This window comes from Loxodonta africana, chromosome X, assembly GCF_030014295.1.
Source record: "Loxodonta africana isolate mLoxAfr1 chromosome X, mLoxAfr1.hap2, whole genome shotgun sequence".
Taxonomy (NCBI): domain Eukaryota; kingdom Metazoa; phylum Chordata; class Mammalia; order Proboscidea; family Elephantidae; genus Loxodonta; species Loxodonta africana.
Genome location: NC_087369.1, coordinates 40,171,418 through 40,190,893, shown reverse-complemented (window position 1 = coordinate 40,190,893; position 19,476 = coordinate 40,171,418). Strand labels below are relative to the sequence as shown.

The following is a 19,476-nucleotide window of genomic DNA, read 5'->3' as shown; positions in this document are numbered from 1 at the left end:
ATATGCTTAACAACAACAAAAAGTAATAATGGGAAATCTGTCATGATGTTGAATATTTTTTTAATACAATTAATGAAAATTTGGTTATTTTCATCAAGTATTTCAGTAAAATATATTGCGTGCCTGGTAAAACAATAAATTCTTGATTTACAGAGAGTTGTTAATTTTGTAGTCTAGAATCAAAACACTGATGTATAATTCTCTCTTTATTCTGAGGTGAATCACTATACACAAGCAGAAAAATGACCATTAGTTTGAATTATACAATTTTAATTAAGGAACTGAATTCTGCTCAGCACATATTGCTAATTTTCTCCTTTCAGACAACCATGATGTTGCAAAAATGAATGATGAATGTGTGGTGGTAATGGCATTTATATTTTTACAGCTTTGATAACTTTTAGATTTTAATCTTGATCTTTTTGGGGTTATGATCAAGAGACAGTGAAGAGAGAGATAAGCAAAACTGTACATAGATAAAATTACCGTATTATGGTGTTATAGTTCAAGGTTATGGGAAGATAATGCAGATGCTGTACACGGAAAGCATTAGAAGTTCCCGTTGACTGAGTGTTAGGAACCCTCTTCACTATGCTTTGCTGTAAGCATAACCATCAGCCACATATTTGCCATTTACTTATCATTAATTTGGACCTTGTTATCGTTATGGGTGAGAACTTTAGGGTTTCTTACTCTGTTACTATCTCTAGACTATGTTAGCTTTTTTGGCTAGATTTAACAGTTGTAAAAGAATGGGTAAACACTGCTCCTGAAACTGGAATATTTTCCAGCATACAATATGTAATAACATTTGGTCTCAAAAATAGAGTCAGGGATTACACATTTTTAGCAAAATGTTATTAGTTCATACATGATTATTCTTAGTTTGAAACACCCAAAAGTTATCAAGTGCCTTAGTTATCTAGTGCTGCTATAAAAGAAATACCACAAGTGGATGGCTTTAACAAAGAGAAATTTATTCTCTTACAGTCTGGGAGGCTAGAAGTCTAAATTCATGGCGTCAGCTCCAGGGGAAGGCTTTCTCTCTCTGTCGGCTTTAGAGGAAGGTCCTTGTCCTCGATCTTCCTCTGGTCTAGGAGCTTCTCAGCACAGGGACCTTGGATCCAAAGGACATGTCCCCATCCTGGTTCTTCATTCTTGGTGGCATGAGATCCCGTCTGTCTACTGTATCTCTCTTTTATATCTCAAAAGAGATTGAGTCAAGATACAACCTGATCTTGTAGATTGAGTCCTGCCTCATTAACATAACTACCTCTAATCCTGCCTCATTGACATCATAGAGATGGGATATACAACACATAGGAAAATCATATCAGATGACAGAATGGTGGACAATCACACAATACTAGCCAAGTTGGCACACATTTTGGGGGGACGCAATTCAACCCATAGCACCAAGTTTATAGAAATATCATTAAGTAAATTTTTGAATACCAGCAACTTAACTAGCTTTGGTTTTTCTCCCAGGTATGTGACTCAGATTATTCTCTTAAATAATCCTACACATGAAACCTTAGAATTGGAAACAACAAACAGTAATCCTAGTAATTTTATCCTGGATATTAACAGAAGATTACCAGTAAGTACATTCAGAAAGCCAGGTAACCTATTGTTACTAGAGTATTTGACAATTCTGATTTAGGAACACCTGGGAATATTATCATCTGAATTATTAATACGGTCAAAAATTTCTAAAATTTAAAAATAAATTGATTTTTTATCATATATATATCCCAAATTTTGATTTATCAAAAAAATAATGGCATGTTCATATAGATTTTTGAAAGTATATATACTAGAGCCATGCTTGTGATGACTAAGTTCTAAATAAATTGGATGTGTTTTATTTGTGACCATTTCAGGAATTGGTTTATGCAATAGTCTCCTAGTGATATGATTTTGACTCAACAGTCATGATGTGTGTCCAGAGTCCCAAGAAACTGGTTCTTTTGTAGCCCTTCCTGAGTTCCTGCCCACACCCCCTCCCACTTCCAGACTCTGCCCTTCTCTCCTCCTTCTGTCCGATTTTCTCAGTCCTGGGTCCGGGGCAGAGACTGAGGCCAGTCAATGGGCCTCAATCACTTCACTCTTTCACCCAAGTTATATAACATGATCTGAAGTTTTGGCATGACTGTGTTTCCAAAATATATGATACCAAACATTTTCAGTGAATGCACAAAACTGTATACTTTAGGGTAAACTTCAGAATTTTAATTGCAATAGACTGTTTTTAAGAAAGGGCCTCATATTAATCATGAAGCTCTCCTATGCAGATATGGTATTTAAATAAAGGCTTTTTACCATTTTCTCCTTAATGATTAACAAATCTGCAATGTAATTTCTTTCTTCATATCTTCTTAACACCTGTCTTGTCAATCACGGTTGCCAGCTAATAATATCATGATATGAAATTAATTCTCAGCTACTATAATGTGTCAAATTAGAAATCACTAAATATTATATTGCTAACATTGGCGGATATAGTCTAATTTTAGAAAAATTATATTAAAATGTAGACACGTTTCCATAAATTATATGGAGCATGATGTTCAGGTTATAGTTTACTTATAACTCAAATTCCACGTAAGAAATTGAAGTTTCCATATCCTTTATATCCTTACTTTTAGACTAGAGTTTACACTGTAATCAGAGAGGAAACCAATACAATATTCTGCAGAAGCCACCTTACATTAAATAATTAAGAATATGGACTCTGTTTTAATATTTTCAGTCATGGCTTTCTAGTTTGTTCATTCTATTATGCAGTCATCAAACATTATTCAACACCTAATTTATGCAAAGTACTTTAATATTAGGAAATAACCTAAAATATATAGATGAGAAGATACTATTATGTATTATAGAACAAACAGGAGCACATTAACATAATGGTAATGGTAATAAATGAAGAAATATATATTTATATTTCACTTTATTCTTTGCTTTTGTTGTATGGTGTTTGTGTTTACATAAGTAAGGATTTTTAAGTATTTTTTAAAAATTAAAATTTAAAACAAAAATTTTTTTATTTAAAATTTAGAAATAGACTGACAAGTAAGTATAGGGGATTATCAAAGCAAATATGGTAGAAATGCTTGCTTGCCTAAAAAATTTATTATGTAAAATTTCAAAAAGATACAAAAGTTGAAAGATTTATACAATGAGCAACCCTATACCTCCACACAGGTTCATGAATTACTAACAATTTGCCACATTTGTCTCACTGTCTCTTTCTTCTCTCTTATGTTGCTTACTCTCCAATTTGAAAGTAAATTGTAGGCAGCATGCCATTTCAACACTAATACTTCAGATTATTTACTTCAGATTATATTTCTTAAAACCATATAAATTTCCTACATCACTTAGTAGTCAGTCTATATTCAATTTACCTAACTTTCACAAGAATATCCATCCTTCTTGAACTAGCATCCAGTGTAAGTTCACACATTGGGATTGGTTATCTTGATGACACTTGCTTTTAATGAAATGTTTTTTAGGTTAAAAATTTTCCTGCATTTAGCATATTAAATATTTTCAATTACGCAAAACCAGTGTGTTTTCTGCAGTTAAATTCCTGCAAATCGTGTTTATTTTTCACTTCTTGAAACTATGGGAGATGGATTTTTCAGTGAATTTTCAGAGGAAATAAAGGAGTTTTTTATTGCATTACTATGTCGTTGGGTACCATTGAGGTGATTCCTATTGATAGCAACCCCATGTGGCAGAGTAGAACTGCCCTATAGGGTTTTCTTGCTGTAATCTTTACGGAAGCAGATCTCCAGGTCTTTCTCCTGCAGAGCAACTGGCAGGGTTTGAACTGCCAGCTAACCTCCAGCCTTTCGATTAGCAGTCAAGCACTTAACCATTGTACCACCAGAGTGCTCTCTCTATACATATATGTAGATATAGATATATAGATAGATTGCCCTAGAGTCAATTCCAGCTGACTCATGGCGACTCCATGTGTGCAGACTAGAATTGTGCTCTATAGGGTTTTCACGGCTGTAATCTTTCACAGTCTTCTGAGGTCCCTTTGGGTGGGACTGAACCAACAACCTTTGGTTAGCTGCCGAGTGCTTAACCATTTTTCCCAGATAAAGACAATCAGCTTTTCTCATATTTTCTAAGTTGCAAATTTTCTTATTTACTTTTTGATGAAACTTATACTGAAATTAATTTACATTCATGAAGTATATGCTAACTGATAACCCTGAAATTTTCGAGATGTCAGAGGGAGAGCCAGCCTGAGATAAAAATATATGCTGTAGTTTAACTAAGCATATGTAATGAGGAGATAACCCTGTTACAAATATGTAATTAAGTTTACATTTTTATTTCATGATCATTGTCAGAGTTCATTGATCAACAATGCTATATTTTACAAAAATAGAATGGCCCTGCTAAATTGCAGCTTTATTTTTTCAAAGGTTAACTGGCAAAACACATTAGTGAAAATAATTGACTTACTTTTGAGACACGTATCACTCATGCTGGAGCCCTCGTGGTGCAGGGGTTAAGAGCTCGGCTGCTAACGAAAAGGTCGGCAGTTGGATTCCAGTCACTTCTTGAAAACCCTATGGGGCAGTTCCACTCTGTCCTGTAGTCTCGCTGAGTCGGAATCGATTCGATGGCAGTGGGTTTGGTTTTATCACTCATTCTCTAAGTATTGATAGTAAATATTATATTATTCCCAGTCTAGCATTTTGATTACATTAGGTACTCACACCCCCATTATATTTGATAGAATTGCTCCTTCTTTCACTGTCCCTAAAGAGTTCATTCAAACTCATACTGACAGACTCACATTGTTGTGGCAGACCACAGTCACACCCTGAGTGTGTGTGGTAGGAAGATGAAGAAAACTTCATCGCACACTAAGAGGCATGTCTTACATCTGTGCTTAGAGTCAGTACATTTCTTTTGACGCCACCAAGTCTACAGTTCAGGTTCCTGGTGGTTTGACATGGACCATGGCATGGATGATGAGCTATGGGGTTCAGAATAAAAGGCATATTTCTTGTATTGGGGGTTTTAACTCAACGTACAATATTAAGCCCAACTTCCTTTCACACGGCAAGTAACTTCGTGTGGTCAGTGTCTGGGGAAGAACTTGCAGTGAGCATTAGCAAACACTGCTTCTCACAGATGGGTTTACCAGTGCAGCCGAGCAGGCGTGCTGACAGAACAGAGAACGTGTGCAAGGCAACAGGGCCATCACACAAACGTCAGCCCTGCCTGTAGCCCGCACACAAAGATGCTGACTCACCAAAGGATTGATTGTTGTTTCTCTTTTGCTTCTTTGTGGATTTGCACAGCTGATTGTCCATCCTTACTCCACTAAAGAAGTTATTGTTTACTTCCAACCTTCGGCACTTGGGAGGGCTGCTCACCAAGCTTCAGTCATCTTCCACTGTGCTCAGGTAGGATGTTCTTGAACCAAGTCAAATTAATTAATTTTCAAAATCACTAAATGTTTGTTGTCTTCTTAAATTGCTTGAATGAGGAAAACCTACACCCAGTTTTAAAATACTGGTATTTTAGTGCTATTGCCACATCACTGACATTTATGTTGATCTTCTGACTTCGGTTTTACTACTCGACTTTTCATGAACTTAATTATAAAAATGTAGAGAGTATGATACAAATAATTGTATTATTTTTTCACTCCATTTCATCTGCACAGTGTGCCTGAATAGTAAGGATTAAAAAAACACAGTAATCATAATGCCCCACATGCCGTTCTAAGAGTTGCTTCAGTCCATTCTCACACAGGCCTGTAATGGACGTATTGTGATCAAGCCCATTACACAGATCAGGAAACTGAGACAGGGAAGTTAGGATCAGGCAACTAGTAAGAGGTTGAGCTGGGAGCTGAATCCAGGATGTCTGTTGCCTTTAGCTCATTTTTGTGACTGCCTTTCACACCTACCTACCATTTGCCAAGTGATTGTAACTCTCTTACTGTCAACGAAAATTATAGATAACTTTTTACTTTTATTATTATTGTTTTACTTCTTCAAGTCTTAATGGAGGTATGTATTTTATATCTTGGGGACACAAGGAAATAAAAAATTCTGCCGTCTGAGGGGCAGTGGAATCAAATATAATGCAGGGTCCCAATGTCAGTGCGGGCCTATGGATGACTAAAGTGTTGTCCTTTATGAAAACTGTGATATTTATCTTTAGAAAAATTATTTTGAGACTGTTAAATTTTCTCAAGTATAACTGACATATACATGACTTGAAACAAACACTGGACATAGGTTTGATTCTCAAAAATATTAACAAAAAATCAGTAATCCTCAATACATAGCAGAAAGTATAGTGGTCATTATTTTATTTTACACAAATAATTTTAATAAGGCAATCTTTAAATACTTCATGGCAGGGTTAGAGCCCCTTCATCTTGCTTAATTATTGGGGAAACTTTTATTCCTTGCGTTTCTATGGAAATTATATCTCTTCAGGGATAGCTGGGCAAGTCAGCAGGGCGATGATCAGTTCTGTATCTTAACAGCTTTAGAAAAGTCCAAGCCTAGAATTCAAAGTGAAATTCTTTATCAAACACACAAAAAATCAAACAAGTAAAATAATCGACTCACGCCTTGTGTGGACCAGTTGAGCATTGATGCTTCATCTCAGTCATTCTGAGCATCTCCTTCCATGTTGTAGACAATCTCCCAGCAGTCCTCTGCGGCTGGACTTGAATCAATAACTCATCCTTTCAGCCGCTGGGCCCAGATCCCTTCAAACTATTCAATGTATTTCTCTGACCTTTCTATTTTTCTTGTTCTTTTCACCCCTGAGTCATTCAGGTCTTTCTCTTTAATTTATCATGTCAACATCCTTTGCAAACAAAAACCAGTTCATTGTAAAGTATTAATTGAATGAACTTTGGAAAATATAGTTTATGTCGTATATATATGCCCATGTCTAAGGAAGGTTTTTGTTTTCATTTTTTTTAACTGAAATTTTAGGGTTTATTTTTCTAGCTCTAATAGTTTGTAATAACTTTTCACCATTGGGGGAAAAACACACAGATTTTTTTTTCTTCTCTCGATTTCACTTGTTAAATGTGCCTGAGCTGACACACACAACTGAGTAGCTAACTCATCTAAAATCAGCTAATGGTGGTGCTTATAGGATAAGCTTTAACTATATCTGATTGTGCCTCTTTGCTAAACTGAGGAAAACAACTATGGATTATTATTCACTTCATTTGTTTTTGGTTTTGTTCCATATGAAGAGCTCTGCATTGTAAAATGCAAACGGTAGGCCAGAGTTGGTTTGTGTAGACTTTGCATCCTGAAATTACTTTGGGTAGAACATCACAACTGCAGATACTGTGAATTCATGTTATGCCACCAGAGGCTCTGAATGAGACGGTGTTACTGTATAACAGAATAAGAGGAACAGTGAGGGGTAGACAGTATGGGAAATGGGGGGCAGAGGGAAGGGGGAGGCTTTCTTTGGTTTCAAACGTTTTGTTCAGAGGCTTTCTTTGTTCAGTTTCAGATGTCCTATTTTTATTTGCAAACAGTTGGCATTGCTTATTTTATTCTTACTTGATTATGTGGCTTGCTTTACCTAAAGGTCAGAATAGCAAAAATGAAGGAAGAAGATATAAAATTAAAGCAGTTTTATAACCCAGCATGAGTCTATGATACTTGAAGCCTATATCTGTGGAAAGTCCTGTTGATTTCCAGCAAGCGCTGATGCTCTAAAGCCCTACTCAACAGGCAACCAGATTCATTCTTTAATCACTACTTGTTTTATCATTGGGAACCGTGGTGGCACAGTGGTTAAGAGCTATGGCTGCTAACCAGAAGGTCAGCAGTTCGAATCCACCAGGTGCTCCTTGGAAACCCTACGGGGCAGTTCTACTCTGTCCTATAGGGTCACTATGAGCCGAAATTGACTCAATGGCAATTGGTTTGGTTTTATCATTCAGAAACATTGCAGCTGAATCTTTACAGGTTTTAATTTTCCTCCTCTATAAGAATTTGAGATTAAGATGGACTAGAACGCTTACATATTTTATTTTAAATTCACATACTTATTGGGTTGCTTTATTAATTTCTCTCTCTGCAACCAAATGGACAATTTTAAAAATGCTAGGACATCTGTTGGGTATTAGTGTTCGGTAGTGGTGGAGTGTAGTTTCGCTTAGAAGCACAGTAGAGTTACATTATTTTAGGCCACTTGGAGAAACATAGATACATGGCATTCATTTTTGTTTGTTTGTTTTGTAGTTTGGCTCATTCCCAGTGATTTCAAGTCAACTGATTTCTGTTACCCAAAAATTATTTTATAAAGTAACAAAAAAGTAACAATTGACTTAAACCAGTTGTGCTTGATTTCAGTCAGTCAATGATGTAAAATCAAGTTAGGAAATCATAATTGAAAATATAGTGAACTTATGCTAGTAGAGTCTCTAAAACTATTAGTCATTAAAACATTTATAATGTACAAATGCATATATAGTTATAGACAAATAGATGATAGAGATTTAGATGATCGATGATTGATAGATACATAGATATATATAGATACATAGATAGGTACATAAATAAATAGACACATAGATACGTAGATAGATAGAGGTAAAACTTGCCTGCAAGCCTCCCTACTCAGAGAAACATTGTATGGATTTTCTAGCACTATCTGTCCTACTCTGGAACAATCTTAAAGCAAGTTTCCCTCTTTTTGTTGGAGTTAGGTTTAGAAACATCTGTAGTTTGGGAGATTTAAACTAGGTCATTGTTTATTAGTTTTTTTGTGTGACTTTTTTATTTTTGTAAAAATACAGGTAATATAACATTTGCCAATTCACCATTTTTCACATGTACAATTCGGTGACATCAGTGACCTCTCCATTTATCTACAAAAGTAAAGTGTTCAGCGCAGAAGTATGAGATACCTAGAGCTGAGTCACAGTCTCCTGTAATCTCAAGGGGCTTTTATTCTAAACAAATACAAAAAGAACATTTTCAAACAGAGCTTTGCAGGGTTATGAAACCCAAGTAAGAACAATAGCCATATTCAATCTCCTTCACATAATTTTCAAGCCACACTTCCATATGGTTTGAACAAACAACATACGTTATACTACATGATCGGAATAAATAATTTGGCGTGAGGTTGTACACACTTACTTTTAAGGAGACTTCAATCTGTGCCTCATCTTTTTTGCCTTCATGTGCCGACTATCTGAATTTCATTTGAAATTCATCCTAAAACAGTGGAAACTTCACACAGGATTTAGTATCCAATTTGTTACACAAATTAATTTTCTTAAAAGCCTTGCAGAAAGGTAAGATTTTCCATTAAGGTTTTTCATTCTACACTGCTGTAAATAACCTTTTATGCACTGAAATAAGTTTGCTATTTGAATATTGGTGTCTTGCCCTCTTTTTTCAGTATAGAAACGTATCAATTAATTATTCAATACAAATAAATAATTTGGAAAAGAAAGAAAAAATTAAACCATCCATGTTAAATGTGAAAAACAAAACTTATCTTCTAAAATTTTTATGTGTATTACATGTATTAAGTGTTACAAATAAAATGTGTGCATTAGGATAAATATGCTATGCAAGTATCATGTTTTTCTTTTAACAGTTTGAAGAATGGAGATTCCTCCTCTTTGGAGTAGGACTGTTCCCCGAGCCTCTAGAAACACAAAAAGTAACCACATTTCTCAATCTTCATGCACCTATCGTTATACCTTTCATTAATCCCACCAAGGAAGATGTTTTAATCAATCTCAGGCTAACAAGTAAGTTATTTTCTTATATTTTATTTTATAGATGTTATTTTATAGCTATTAATCAAACTTATTTTTTCATAGACTCAAAACATTTTAGAGCTGGTAGATACTTTAGAGGTCCCTAGGTGACACAAACAAGTTGCACTCTATTGCTAACCTAAAGGTTGATGGTTCAAACCCACCCAACAGTACCGTGGGAACACACCTAGCAGTACTTAGTGAGGAAGAAAAGGCTTGGCAACCTGCTTCCATTAAGATTACAGCCAAGAAAACCCTATTGAGCAGTTCTATTGTGTAACACATGGGGTTAGTATGACTCAAAATCAACTCATTGGCAACAGCAGTAGACACTTTAGCTTAATAGCATCATTTTACAAAAGAGAAAGCGAAAGGTATGAGGGATGAAGTAACTTTTCTTAAATCACAGCTTGTAAATGGTAGAGCCAGGTTCAGAAATGAGGTGTCTGTGTACCACATCAAGTTCTTTCAATTTTATCTGTAAACTGATATAGGTGAGTTAGTAGATGTTAAAGATAATCATGATAAAACCAAACCCATTGCCATCAAGTTAATTCTGAGTCATAGCAACCCTACAGGACAGAGTAGAACTGCCACTTAGGCTTTCCAAGGCTGTAATCTTTACGGAAGCAGATTACCACATCTTTCTCCCGTGCAGCAGCTGGTGGTTTTGAACCACAGACTTTGAGGTTAGCAGCTGAGCGCTTAACCACTGTGCCACCAGGGCTTATAACTATGCTGTTACTCAATTATTCTAATGTGTATTCCTCAAATTATAGAAATTCTAGTGTTGTGATTTTGTCTGTTCCTCCTCTTTTTTTTATAAGTGGACAGCATATTTGGGTTAAACATTGGCTCCTACCAGGCTTGCCCCTTTTCCATATCATATTTTAGGTACATATTTTTTAATTAGATTGCATGAAGTTCTCAATCACTTTGTATTAAATGATCAAATGGTATGGGTCTGAAATAAAAAATCAACTTGTCATGAGTTTTCTTTTTCTTATTTGATTTTTATTGTGGTGAAATATATGTAAAAAAACATTTGCCATTCAACCATTTTTACATGTTCAATTCAGTGACATGAATTACATTCACCATGTTGTGCAAACAATCACCTCTTCCAGTCCCAGATTTTTTCATCATGTTTAACAAAAAGGTATTTCCACCTTTTGGCTATTGTGAATAGTATTGCAGTGAACATTGGGGTTGCAGCATCTTTTTAAGTCCCTTCTTTAATTTTTGGGGGTATGTACCTAGGAGTGGAATTGCTGGGTCATATGTAGTTCTGTTTAACCTTTTGATGTACCTCTAAACTGTTTTCCACAGTGGCTACACCATTTAACAATCCCCCCAGGAATGGATGAGGGTTCTAACTTCTCCACATCCCTACCAATACTTATTATTTTCTGAAAATAGACATCCTAGTATGGGTAAACTGGTATGTCATTGTGGTTTTGATTTACATTTTCCTAATGACTAATGCACCTAGCGACAACAACAATGACTAACAATGTTGCACATCTTTTCATATGTTTCTTGGCCATTTGTATTTCTTTGGTGAAATGTCTCTTCTCAACTCCTTTGCCCATTTTTTAATTGGGTTCTTTGTCTTTTTGTTGTTGAGTTGTGGGAGTTTTTAAAAATATATACTGGATATTGAGCTCTTACTGGATATATGTTTCCTAAATATTTTTTGACAATCTGTAGGCTTTCTCTTCATTTTTTTTTGAAAAAACCCTTTGATGCACAAATGTTTTTCCTTTTGATGAAGTCCAGTTTTTCTGTTTTGTTGCTATTTGTCTTTATCCATGAATCAAAAACTAGGTTTCAAAGGATTACTCCTATGTTTTGTTCTAAGAGATGTATATTCTTACACTTAGTTCTTTGATCCATTTTGAGCTAATTTCCATATATTGTATAAAATATAGTTCCAGCTTCGTTCTTTTGTTTGTGGAGATCCAATTGTCCCAGCACAGTTTATTGAATAAATTATTCTTTTCCCATTGGATGGATTTAGCACCCTTGTCAAAAATAAATTAACCATAGATGCATGGGTTTATTTCTGGACTCTCTATTCCGTTGGAATATATATTACTGTACCAGTATTAGACTGATTACTGCAGCTTTATAGTATGTTTTTAAGTCAGGAGGTGTGACTCCTAGTTTGTTCTTCTTTTCCAAGTTTGCTTTAGCTATTCCGGGCCCCTTGCAATTCCATATAAATTTGAGGATTGACTTTTCCATTTCTGCAAAGAAGGCTGTTGGAATTTTGATAGGCATTGCATTGAATCTAGAGATCACTTGCGGTAATATTAACATTTTAACAATATTAAGTCTTCCAATCCATGAACACAGATTATCTTTCCATTTATTATAGAACTTCTTTAATTTCTGTCAGCAATGTTTTATAGTTTTCAGTGTACATGTCTTTTACCTCCTTGGTTATATTTATTTCTATATATTTTATTCTTTTAGATACTGTTGTAAATGGAATTGTTTTCATTTTCTTTTCAGATTGCTCATTGTTGGTGTATAGAAACCCAACCGATTTTTGCATGTGGACCTTGTACCCTACAATTTTGTCACATTCATTTATTAACTCAAGTAATTTTGTTGTAGACTCTTTGAGACTTTCTATATACAGAACCATATCATCTGTGAATAGCAGTAGTTTTACTTCTTCCTTTCTGATTTGCATATCTTTTATATCTTTTCTTGCCTGATGGCTCTGGCTAGGCATTCCAGTACAATGTGCAAAATAGTGGTGATGAGAGTGGGTATCCGTGCCTTGTTTCTGATCTTATGGGAAAGTCTCGCTCATTCTCCATTAAGTGTTATGTTAGCTATGGGTTTTTCATAAATGCTCTTTATCATATTGAGGAACTTCCCTTCTATTCCTAGTTTGTTGAGTGTCTTTATAATGAACCCAAAAAAAACAAACAGGTATTCGATTTTGTCAAATGCCTTTTCTGTGTTGATTGAGATGATCATGTGGTTCTTTTCATTAGTTGTATTAATGTGGTATATTACATTGCTAGAAACCCTGGTAGCATAGTGATTAAGTGCTACGGCTGCTACCCAACAGGTCGGCAGTTCAAATCCTCCAGGCGCTCCTTGGAAACTCTATGGGGCAGTTCTACTCTGTCCTATAGGGTCGCTGTGAGTCGGAATCGACTCGACGGCAATTGGTTTGTTTTGTTTTGGTTTGGTTTTGGTTTTTTTATTACATTGCTTGACTTTCTAATGTTGAACCACCCTTGCATACCTGGAATTAAATCCCACGGGCTGTGATGTATAATCACTTTACTAGGCTATTAGATTCTGTTTGCTACTACTTCATTGAGGATTTTTATACCTATATTAATAAGGGCTATTGGTCTGTAGTTTTCTTTTCTTGTACTATCTTTTTCTGGGTTTGGTATCATGGTAATACTTGCCTCCTAGAATGAGATAATGAGATAGAAAGTGATTCCTTCTCTTCCATATTTTTGGAAGAGTTTATGAAGGATTGGCTTAAATTGTTCTTTAAATATTTGGTAGAATTCTCCAGTGAAGTCTTGTCTAGTCCAGTACTTTTTATCGTTGTTGTTGTTGGGAAATTTTGATTATTGATTCATTCTCTTCACTTGTTATGGGTCTGCTGAGATCTTCTATTTAGTCGAGACAATATAGGTAGCTTATACGGTTCTAGGATTTTGTCTGTTTCTTCAAGGTTATCTCATTTGTTGCTATACACTATTCATACTATTATGGTTCTTTTTATTTTAGTAGGATCAGTTGTAATATCCAGACTTCCATTTCTGATTTTAGTTATTTACATCTTCTTTTTTTCTTTGTCATTCTAGCTAAAGGTTTGTCAATTTTGTCAATCTTTTCAGAGAACCAACTTCTGGTTTTGTTGATTGTCTCCATTAATTTTCTATTCTCTATTTCATTTATATTTACTCTGATCTTTCTTCCTTGACCCATTGGTTGTTTAAGAATGTTATTTAATTTGCAAATATTTGTTTAATTTCTAGTTTCCTTCTGTTATTCATTTCTAGTTTCATTCCGTTGTGGTGAGAGAGCATACTTTATATGGTTTCAACCTTTTAGAATTTGTTTTGTGACCTAGCATATGGTCTATTCTAGAAAATGATCTGTGTGCACTGGAGAACAATGTGTGTTATTCTGATGTTGGGTGAAGTGTTCTGTATATGTTTGTGAGGTCTAGTTGGTTTTTGTTGTTATTGTTAGGTGCCATTGAGTTGGTTCCAACTCACAGCAACCCAATAGGATAGAGTAGAACTGCCCCATAGGGTTTCCAAGGAGCGTCTGGCAGATTTGAACTGCTAACCTTTTGGTTAGCAGCCAAGCTCTTAACCACTGTGCCACCAGGGCTCTAGTTGGTTTATAGTGTCATTCAAATCCTCTATTTTCTTATTGATCTTCTTTCTAGATGTCCTGTCTACTATTGAAACTAGTGTATTAAAGTCTCCAACTATTATTGTAGAACTATTTCTCCCTTCAATTCTGCCAGTGTTTGCTTCATATATTTTGGGAGTTCTGATGTTAGGTATATATATACCCACCCACTGCCATCAAGTTGATTCTGACTCATAGCAACCGTATAGGATAGAATAGAATTGCCCCATAGAGCTGTTATATCTTCTTAATGAGTTGTTTTTTTTTTTTTTTAAATCATTATTAAATTCCCTTTTTTTCCTCTTATGACGGATTTTGGCTTAATAGTCACTCTAGTTCTCTTTTGGTTACTATTTGCAAAGAATAATTTTTTCTATTTTTTCACTTTCAAACTTTTTGTGTCATTTGGCCTAAGATGTGTCTCTTGTAGACACATATAAAAAACAAAACAAAACCCATTGCCATCAGTTTTGGCTCATAACAACCCTATATAGGTGGATCTTTTTTTTTTTAATCCATTCTGTCACTCTCTACCTTTTGATTGGAGAGTTTAATGTATTTGCATTTAAGGTAATTACTAATAAGGAAGGACTTACTTCTGCTGTTTTGCTATTTGTTTGTTATTTGCTTATATCTTCTTTTTCTCTCATTTCCTCCGATACTACCATTATTTGCTTTTAGTTTAGTTTTCGTATTGAATTACTTTGATTACCTTCTCCTTTTTTCTGTGTATATTTTTTAGATATTTTCTTTGTAGTTACCATGAGGGTTACATCTAACATCTTTAATTTATAACAACCTAGTTTAAATTGATACAAAACTCCAGTAACATACAAAAACTCATCCCTATACCACACTTTCACCCTACCCCACCTCCATTAATGTTATCACCAATTACATCCTTATCTGTCATGTGGCCAGTAACAAATTAAAATATTTATTTTAAATGAATCTGCCATTACAAATGAAATAGGGCATAACTGCTCCATAGCATTTTCAGTAGCTGATTTTTCAGAAATAGATCACTGGGTCTTTCTTCCAAGGTACCTCTGGGTGGACTTGAACCTTCAACCTTTTGGTGGTTAGCAATCAAGCATTTTAACCATTTGTACCACCCAGGGATTGCAACTTCCTTGATAATTCTTTTTTGGTTTCCTCCTCTATCTGTCTCACATCCCCACTCCTCCACTGGTGTTTTCGAGGATCACTTCCCAAATAACTGCTTCTGAGACAACCCCAACTAAGACAGGAACGCTCTAAGATAGGCATTATCTCCATTTTTAAATATGAGAAAATTGAGGCATAGAGAGATTTAGCAACTTTCTCAAGATCACAAAGCTCTTATCTGAAGGAACTGGGATTAAAACCCACGACTGCAAAGCTGGGAGTCTGAAGCACTTTGCACATGGCCTCTTGGTAAGCTGACAGAGCAGTTTCTCACTATCAGCTCACCTAGGTATATACAGAATCAAAAATCTTCATTGAAGAAATAATATTATTAAAGGATTAAAGGAAAGATTTCCAACCTATCTTTCCTTTAGGTGCTGTATGATCTCATAGATTTAATTGAATAAGCCAAAAAAAATGTACCTGAAATCTATTACATATTCCCCTGACCACACTAAGAATTCTGTTCAGTGAATTTCACTGTGCCCGCAGTGACAGATGACATAAGAAATATTATAAGAGATTTATCATCATGTCTCAATAAGAATGTTATCGAGGACATTCTTGTTACTTTGCTTAGTCTTTTTAAGAAATCTTTGGGAGAAATTTCTTTCAGGTCTTAGTGTCAGGAACAGCGGTTGCCTCTTGTGCAGTTAGTTGATTTTTATCACATAGATACTGATTGTGTCACTCTTCATTTATCCTTCATGAATTGTCTGCTAGAAAGACATTTTGGCTTATCCAGAGCAAGTGACATGACCATGTTACATCTCATCCCTGTCTGCAGGTTATGTCCTTAATCTTGTTTTAACTTTCTAAAAAATTACTTCTAATTCATATTTTCTAGTGTTTTATATCTTTGTGATACATTTGAAAGTTTTTATAGCTGATGAGGCCATAAATAAATACATATATGAACCAACAAGCACAAGAGTTTGTCATCTTTCAAAGCTTTCAATTGTTGTAGGAATACCCCACTGATAAGATGATAAACCCATAAGATTAGACTCTAGCTCTCAACTTCTCTTAGACTTCTACTGTCTTACACAGTTTAGGAACAGAAGACTCCAGGCAGGATGTACAAACTATAACAATAGGAACACAGTGAACCCTTGAAGGAGCTTTCAACTCAGCATTACATAAGTCAAGGTATAGAGAAGATTATATTACAGGGGTTCATATATCTCCAGTGCCTGACAACTGCAAAAAGTGAATGAGATGGCGTGGCCCATACAGCAAGGATGTGCCTATAAACTTTTACAGTATATACTTACCCCCTGTCATCTATTTGGGGAATCTCACCTGTGTACTGGGTGTGGCTCTTGGGTGATGTGATCCTTAAGGCTGTGTGTCAACTTGGCTGGGCCATGATTCTCAGTGGTTTGTAAGTTATAATGTACTTTGGAAGTCATATAATGATATAATCACCTACATAATGATATCTGTTATAATGTAATCACCTCCACAATGAGATCTGCTATGAGTAGCCAGTCAGTTGAAAGGAAGTGTGCTTGGGGGTGTGGCCTGTATCCGATATATGTGGACTTTCTGACAAAGCTCACTGGATTTTACTGTGCCCTGGATCCTGCATTCAGCTAATCAGCATCTGACCTCCAGTTCTTGGGGCTTGGGAGAGCAGCCTGCTGTCTTACCTACCGATCATGGATTCATCAGCCTTTGCAGCCTTAAACAAGCAGCCTGCTGTCTGAGCTGTGGATCTTGGGTTCATCAGCCTGTGCAGCTACGTGAGTCAGGAGGAGACTCCAGCCTGATGCCTGACATCTGACCCACAGACTTGGGACTTGCCGGTCTATACAAACGCATGAACCATTTCTTTGAGATAAATCTCTCTCTCTATATATATATATACATATATATAAACCCATTGCTGTCGATTCCCAGCTAGATGTAGTCATCTCTTATCTTAAGCTATTTGAGTATGTCCTCAGCAAGGAAGGGTGGATTGATCAAGTGATATATGTATCTTCATTTGCAGGCCTGAAAATAGAAGACTGGATAGATGGCACAGACTTTTGTTTAAAATAACTGTCCAATAATTTTTGACAATCTAGCTAGCTGTAAGTGCTTAAAATGAATTATTTATAATTATATTATTTATTTACTCACTGATGTGCTTTATTAACCTCAGCAATTAGAAAAATGCCAGGAAGTTAGAAACTGAGTAATCTATGCAGTAGGTCATCATTCGGCTATGGTTTCAAACCTGTTACCCTAAATTTTATCTGTCAGTCTGATCTTATACAGAGTGCCAATCAGAGTATAGGCATACTTCTTTTAAACTAGCTCTTACTTCCATCGCAGCTTTATCATTTTATGTTTCTCCATAATTACTGTACTGGGTGCTTCATTGTATTCTCTTTTACGAGGTCAGTAGTATGCAGGAAAATAATTTTTGTAAAGATTAATGGCACTTATTTTTGCTGAAATATGGCATGCTAATCATGCTAATTCACAGCTAATTCTAGGGCCTATAGAAATAACCTGGAGCTGAATGAAGTCAAGACGTGGTCTTCAATTAAAAGCATAATATAGCACTACCCATCCCCCAACTTAGTTCTGTGCATCTTCAGAATTCCAACAGCACTAGTAACCATAGTTTTGTCATTGTGTTCCCCAGATTTTTTAACCTGGCTAGTAAAGCAGATGGAGCCCTGGTGGCACAGTGGTTAAGAGCTCGGCTGCTAACCAAAAGGTCGGCAGTTTGAATCCACCAGCCGCTCCTTGGAAACCCCCTGGGGCAGTTCTACTCTGTCCTATAGAATCACTGTAAGTCAGAATTGACTTGACAGCAATAGGTTTGTTTTTGGTTTTTAGGGCTTTTTTTGTTTGTTTAGTAAAGTAGATATATACTTTTCCTTAGTAATTAGTAATGTTCTGTGTTGAGTAATCACATAGAGTTGGCAGGTTGATACTTAATTCCAGTGATGATCTCCCAACTCTCTATTTTAAACTAAAATATAAAATTGGAAGCTGCTGGTAAGAGTTACAGTAGCATATTCCTAAAAACCATATGTTGTGTGAAGCTGGGTGAAAGCAGTGTTTCTTGTGATAGATGAGATGTGCTTTCAGAAACTAAATTTTGCTACTGACAACATTGGACTAAATTTAGTAAACAGATTCCTTAAATTCCATGGATTTTCCTCAAGATTTGCAACCTTAAATGTATTTACTCTAGCCTTCCCTTCAATCTGAAGGCATAGGCCTGGAATTTTGAGGTAGACAAATAATAAAACAAAAAAGGTGGTAGTTATGAAATGTACTGCATTCCCTATGTACACATAACAACTTGGGAAGCCATAAGTTCAGAAGGTGACTTGGTGGGAAGACTTCTGAGCAATACCAAATGTTATGGATTGAATTGTGTCCCCCCAAAATGTGTGTCAGCTTGGCTAGGCGATGATTTCCATATTGTGTAGTTGTTCTCCATTTTGTGATTTACCTGTGGTTAATGATGCAAGATTAGGTTATGTTAAAGAGGATTTGGGTGGGATGCAACACCTTTACTCAGGTCACAGCCTTGATTGGATGTAAGGGGAGTTTCACCTTTTATCTTACAAGAGAAAAAACAGAGAGAAGTGAGCAGAGATATAGGGGACCTCATACCACCAAAAAAGAAGAGTCGGGAATAGAGTGTGTCCTTTGGGCCTGGAGTCCTTGGGCTGAGAAGCTTCTAGACCAGGGGGAGATTGATGACAAGGACCTTCCCACAGAGCTGACAGAGAGGGAGAGAGCATTCCTCTGGAGTTGGCACCCTGAATTTGGACTTCTAGCCTCCTAAACTGAGAGAATAAATTTGTGTTGGTTAAAGCTATCCACTCTTGGTGTTTCTGTTATAGCAGTACTAGATAACTAAGACACCAACCTTATTTTCTATTCATGCCATTTTCTTCCCTCTTTTGTTCTTGGTTTATGAGAGGCTTAGGAGTTGGGAGTATTATGAAATGGTCCCTGTGACAAAAGAGAGGTGTAGGTACTCCTTGTAGAATGCGGTTGTTATTATTTCAGTGTTGCCACCAAGTAACAACAGGCAGCTCCTGATTACATGAATTAATGTGACATGGAGAGAAATAACA

General features: G+C 35.8%; 1 protein-coding gene across 1 annotated transcript in view; it reads left to right on the top strand.

The window, feature by feature from the left end:
* Nucleotides 1-19,476, top strand: part of CFAP47 (cilia and flagella associated protein 47) — a 343,468-nt gene that overhangs the window by 250,292 nt on the left and 73,700 nt on the right. Inside the window, 3 exon segments of the mRNA XM_064278419.1 lie at nucleotides 1,489-1,600; nucleotides 5,337-5,441; nucleotides 9,643-9,799. Of these exon segments, the coding sequence (XP_064134489.1) occupies nucleotides 1,489-1,600; nucleotides 5,337-5,441; nucleotides 9,643-9,799 (374 nt within the window).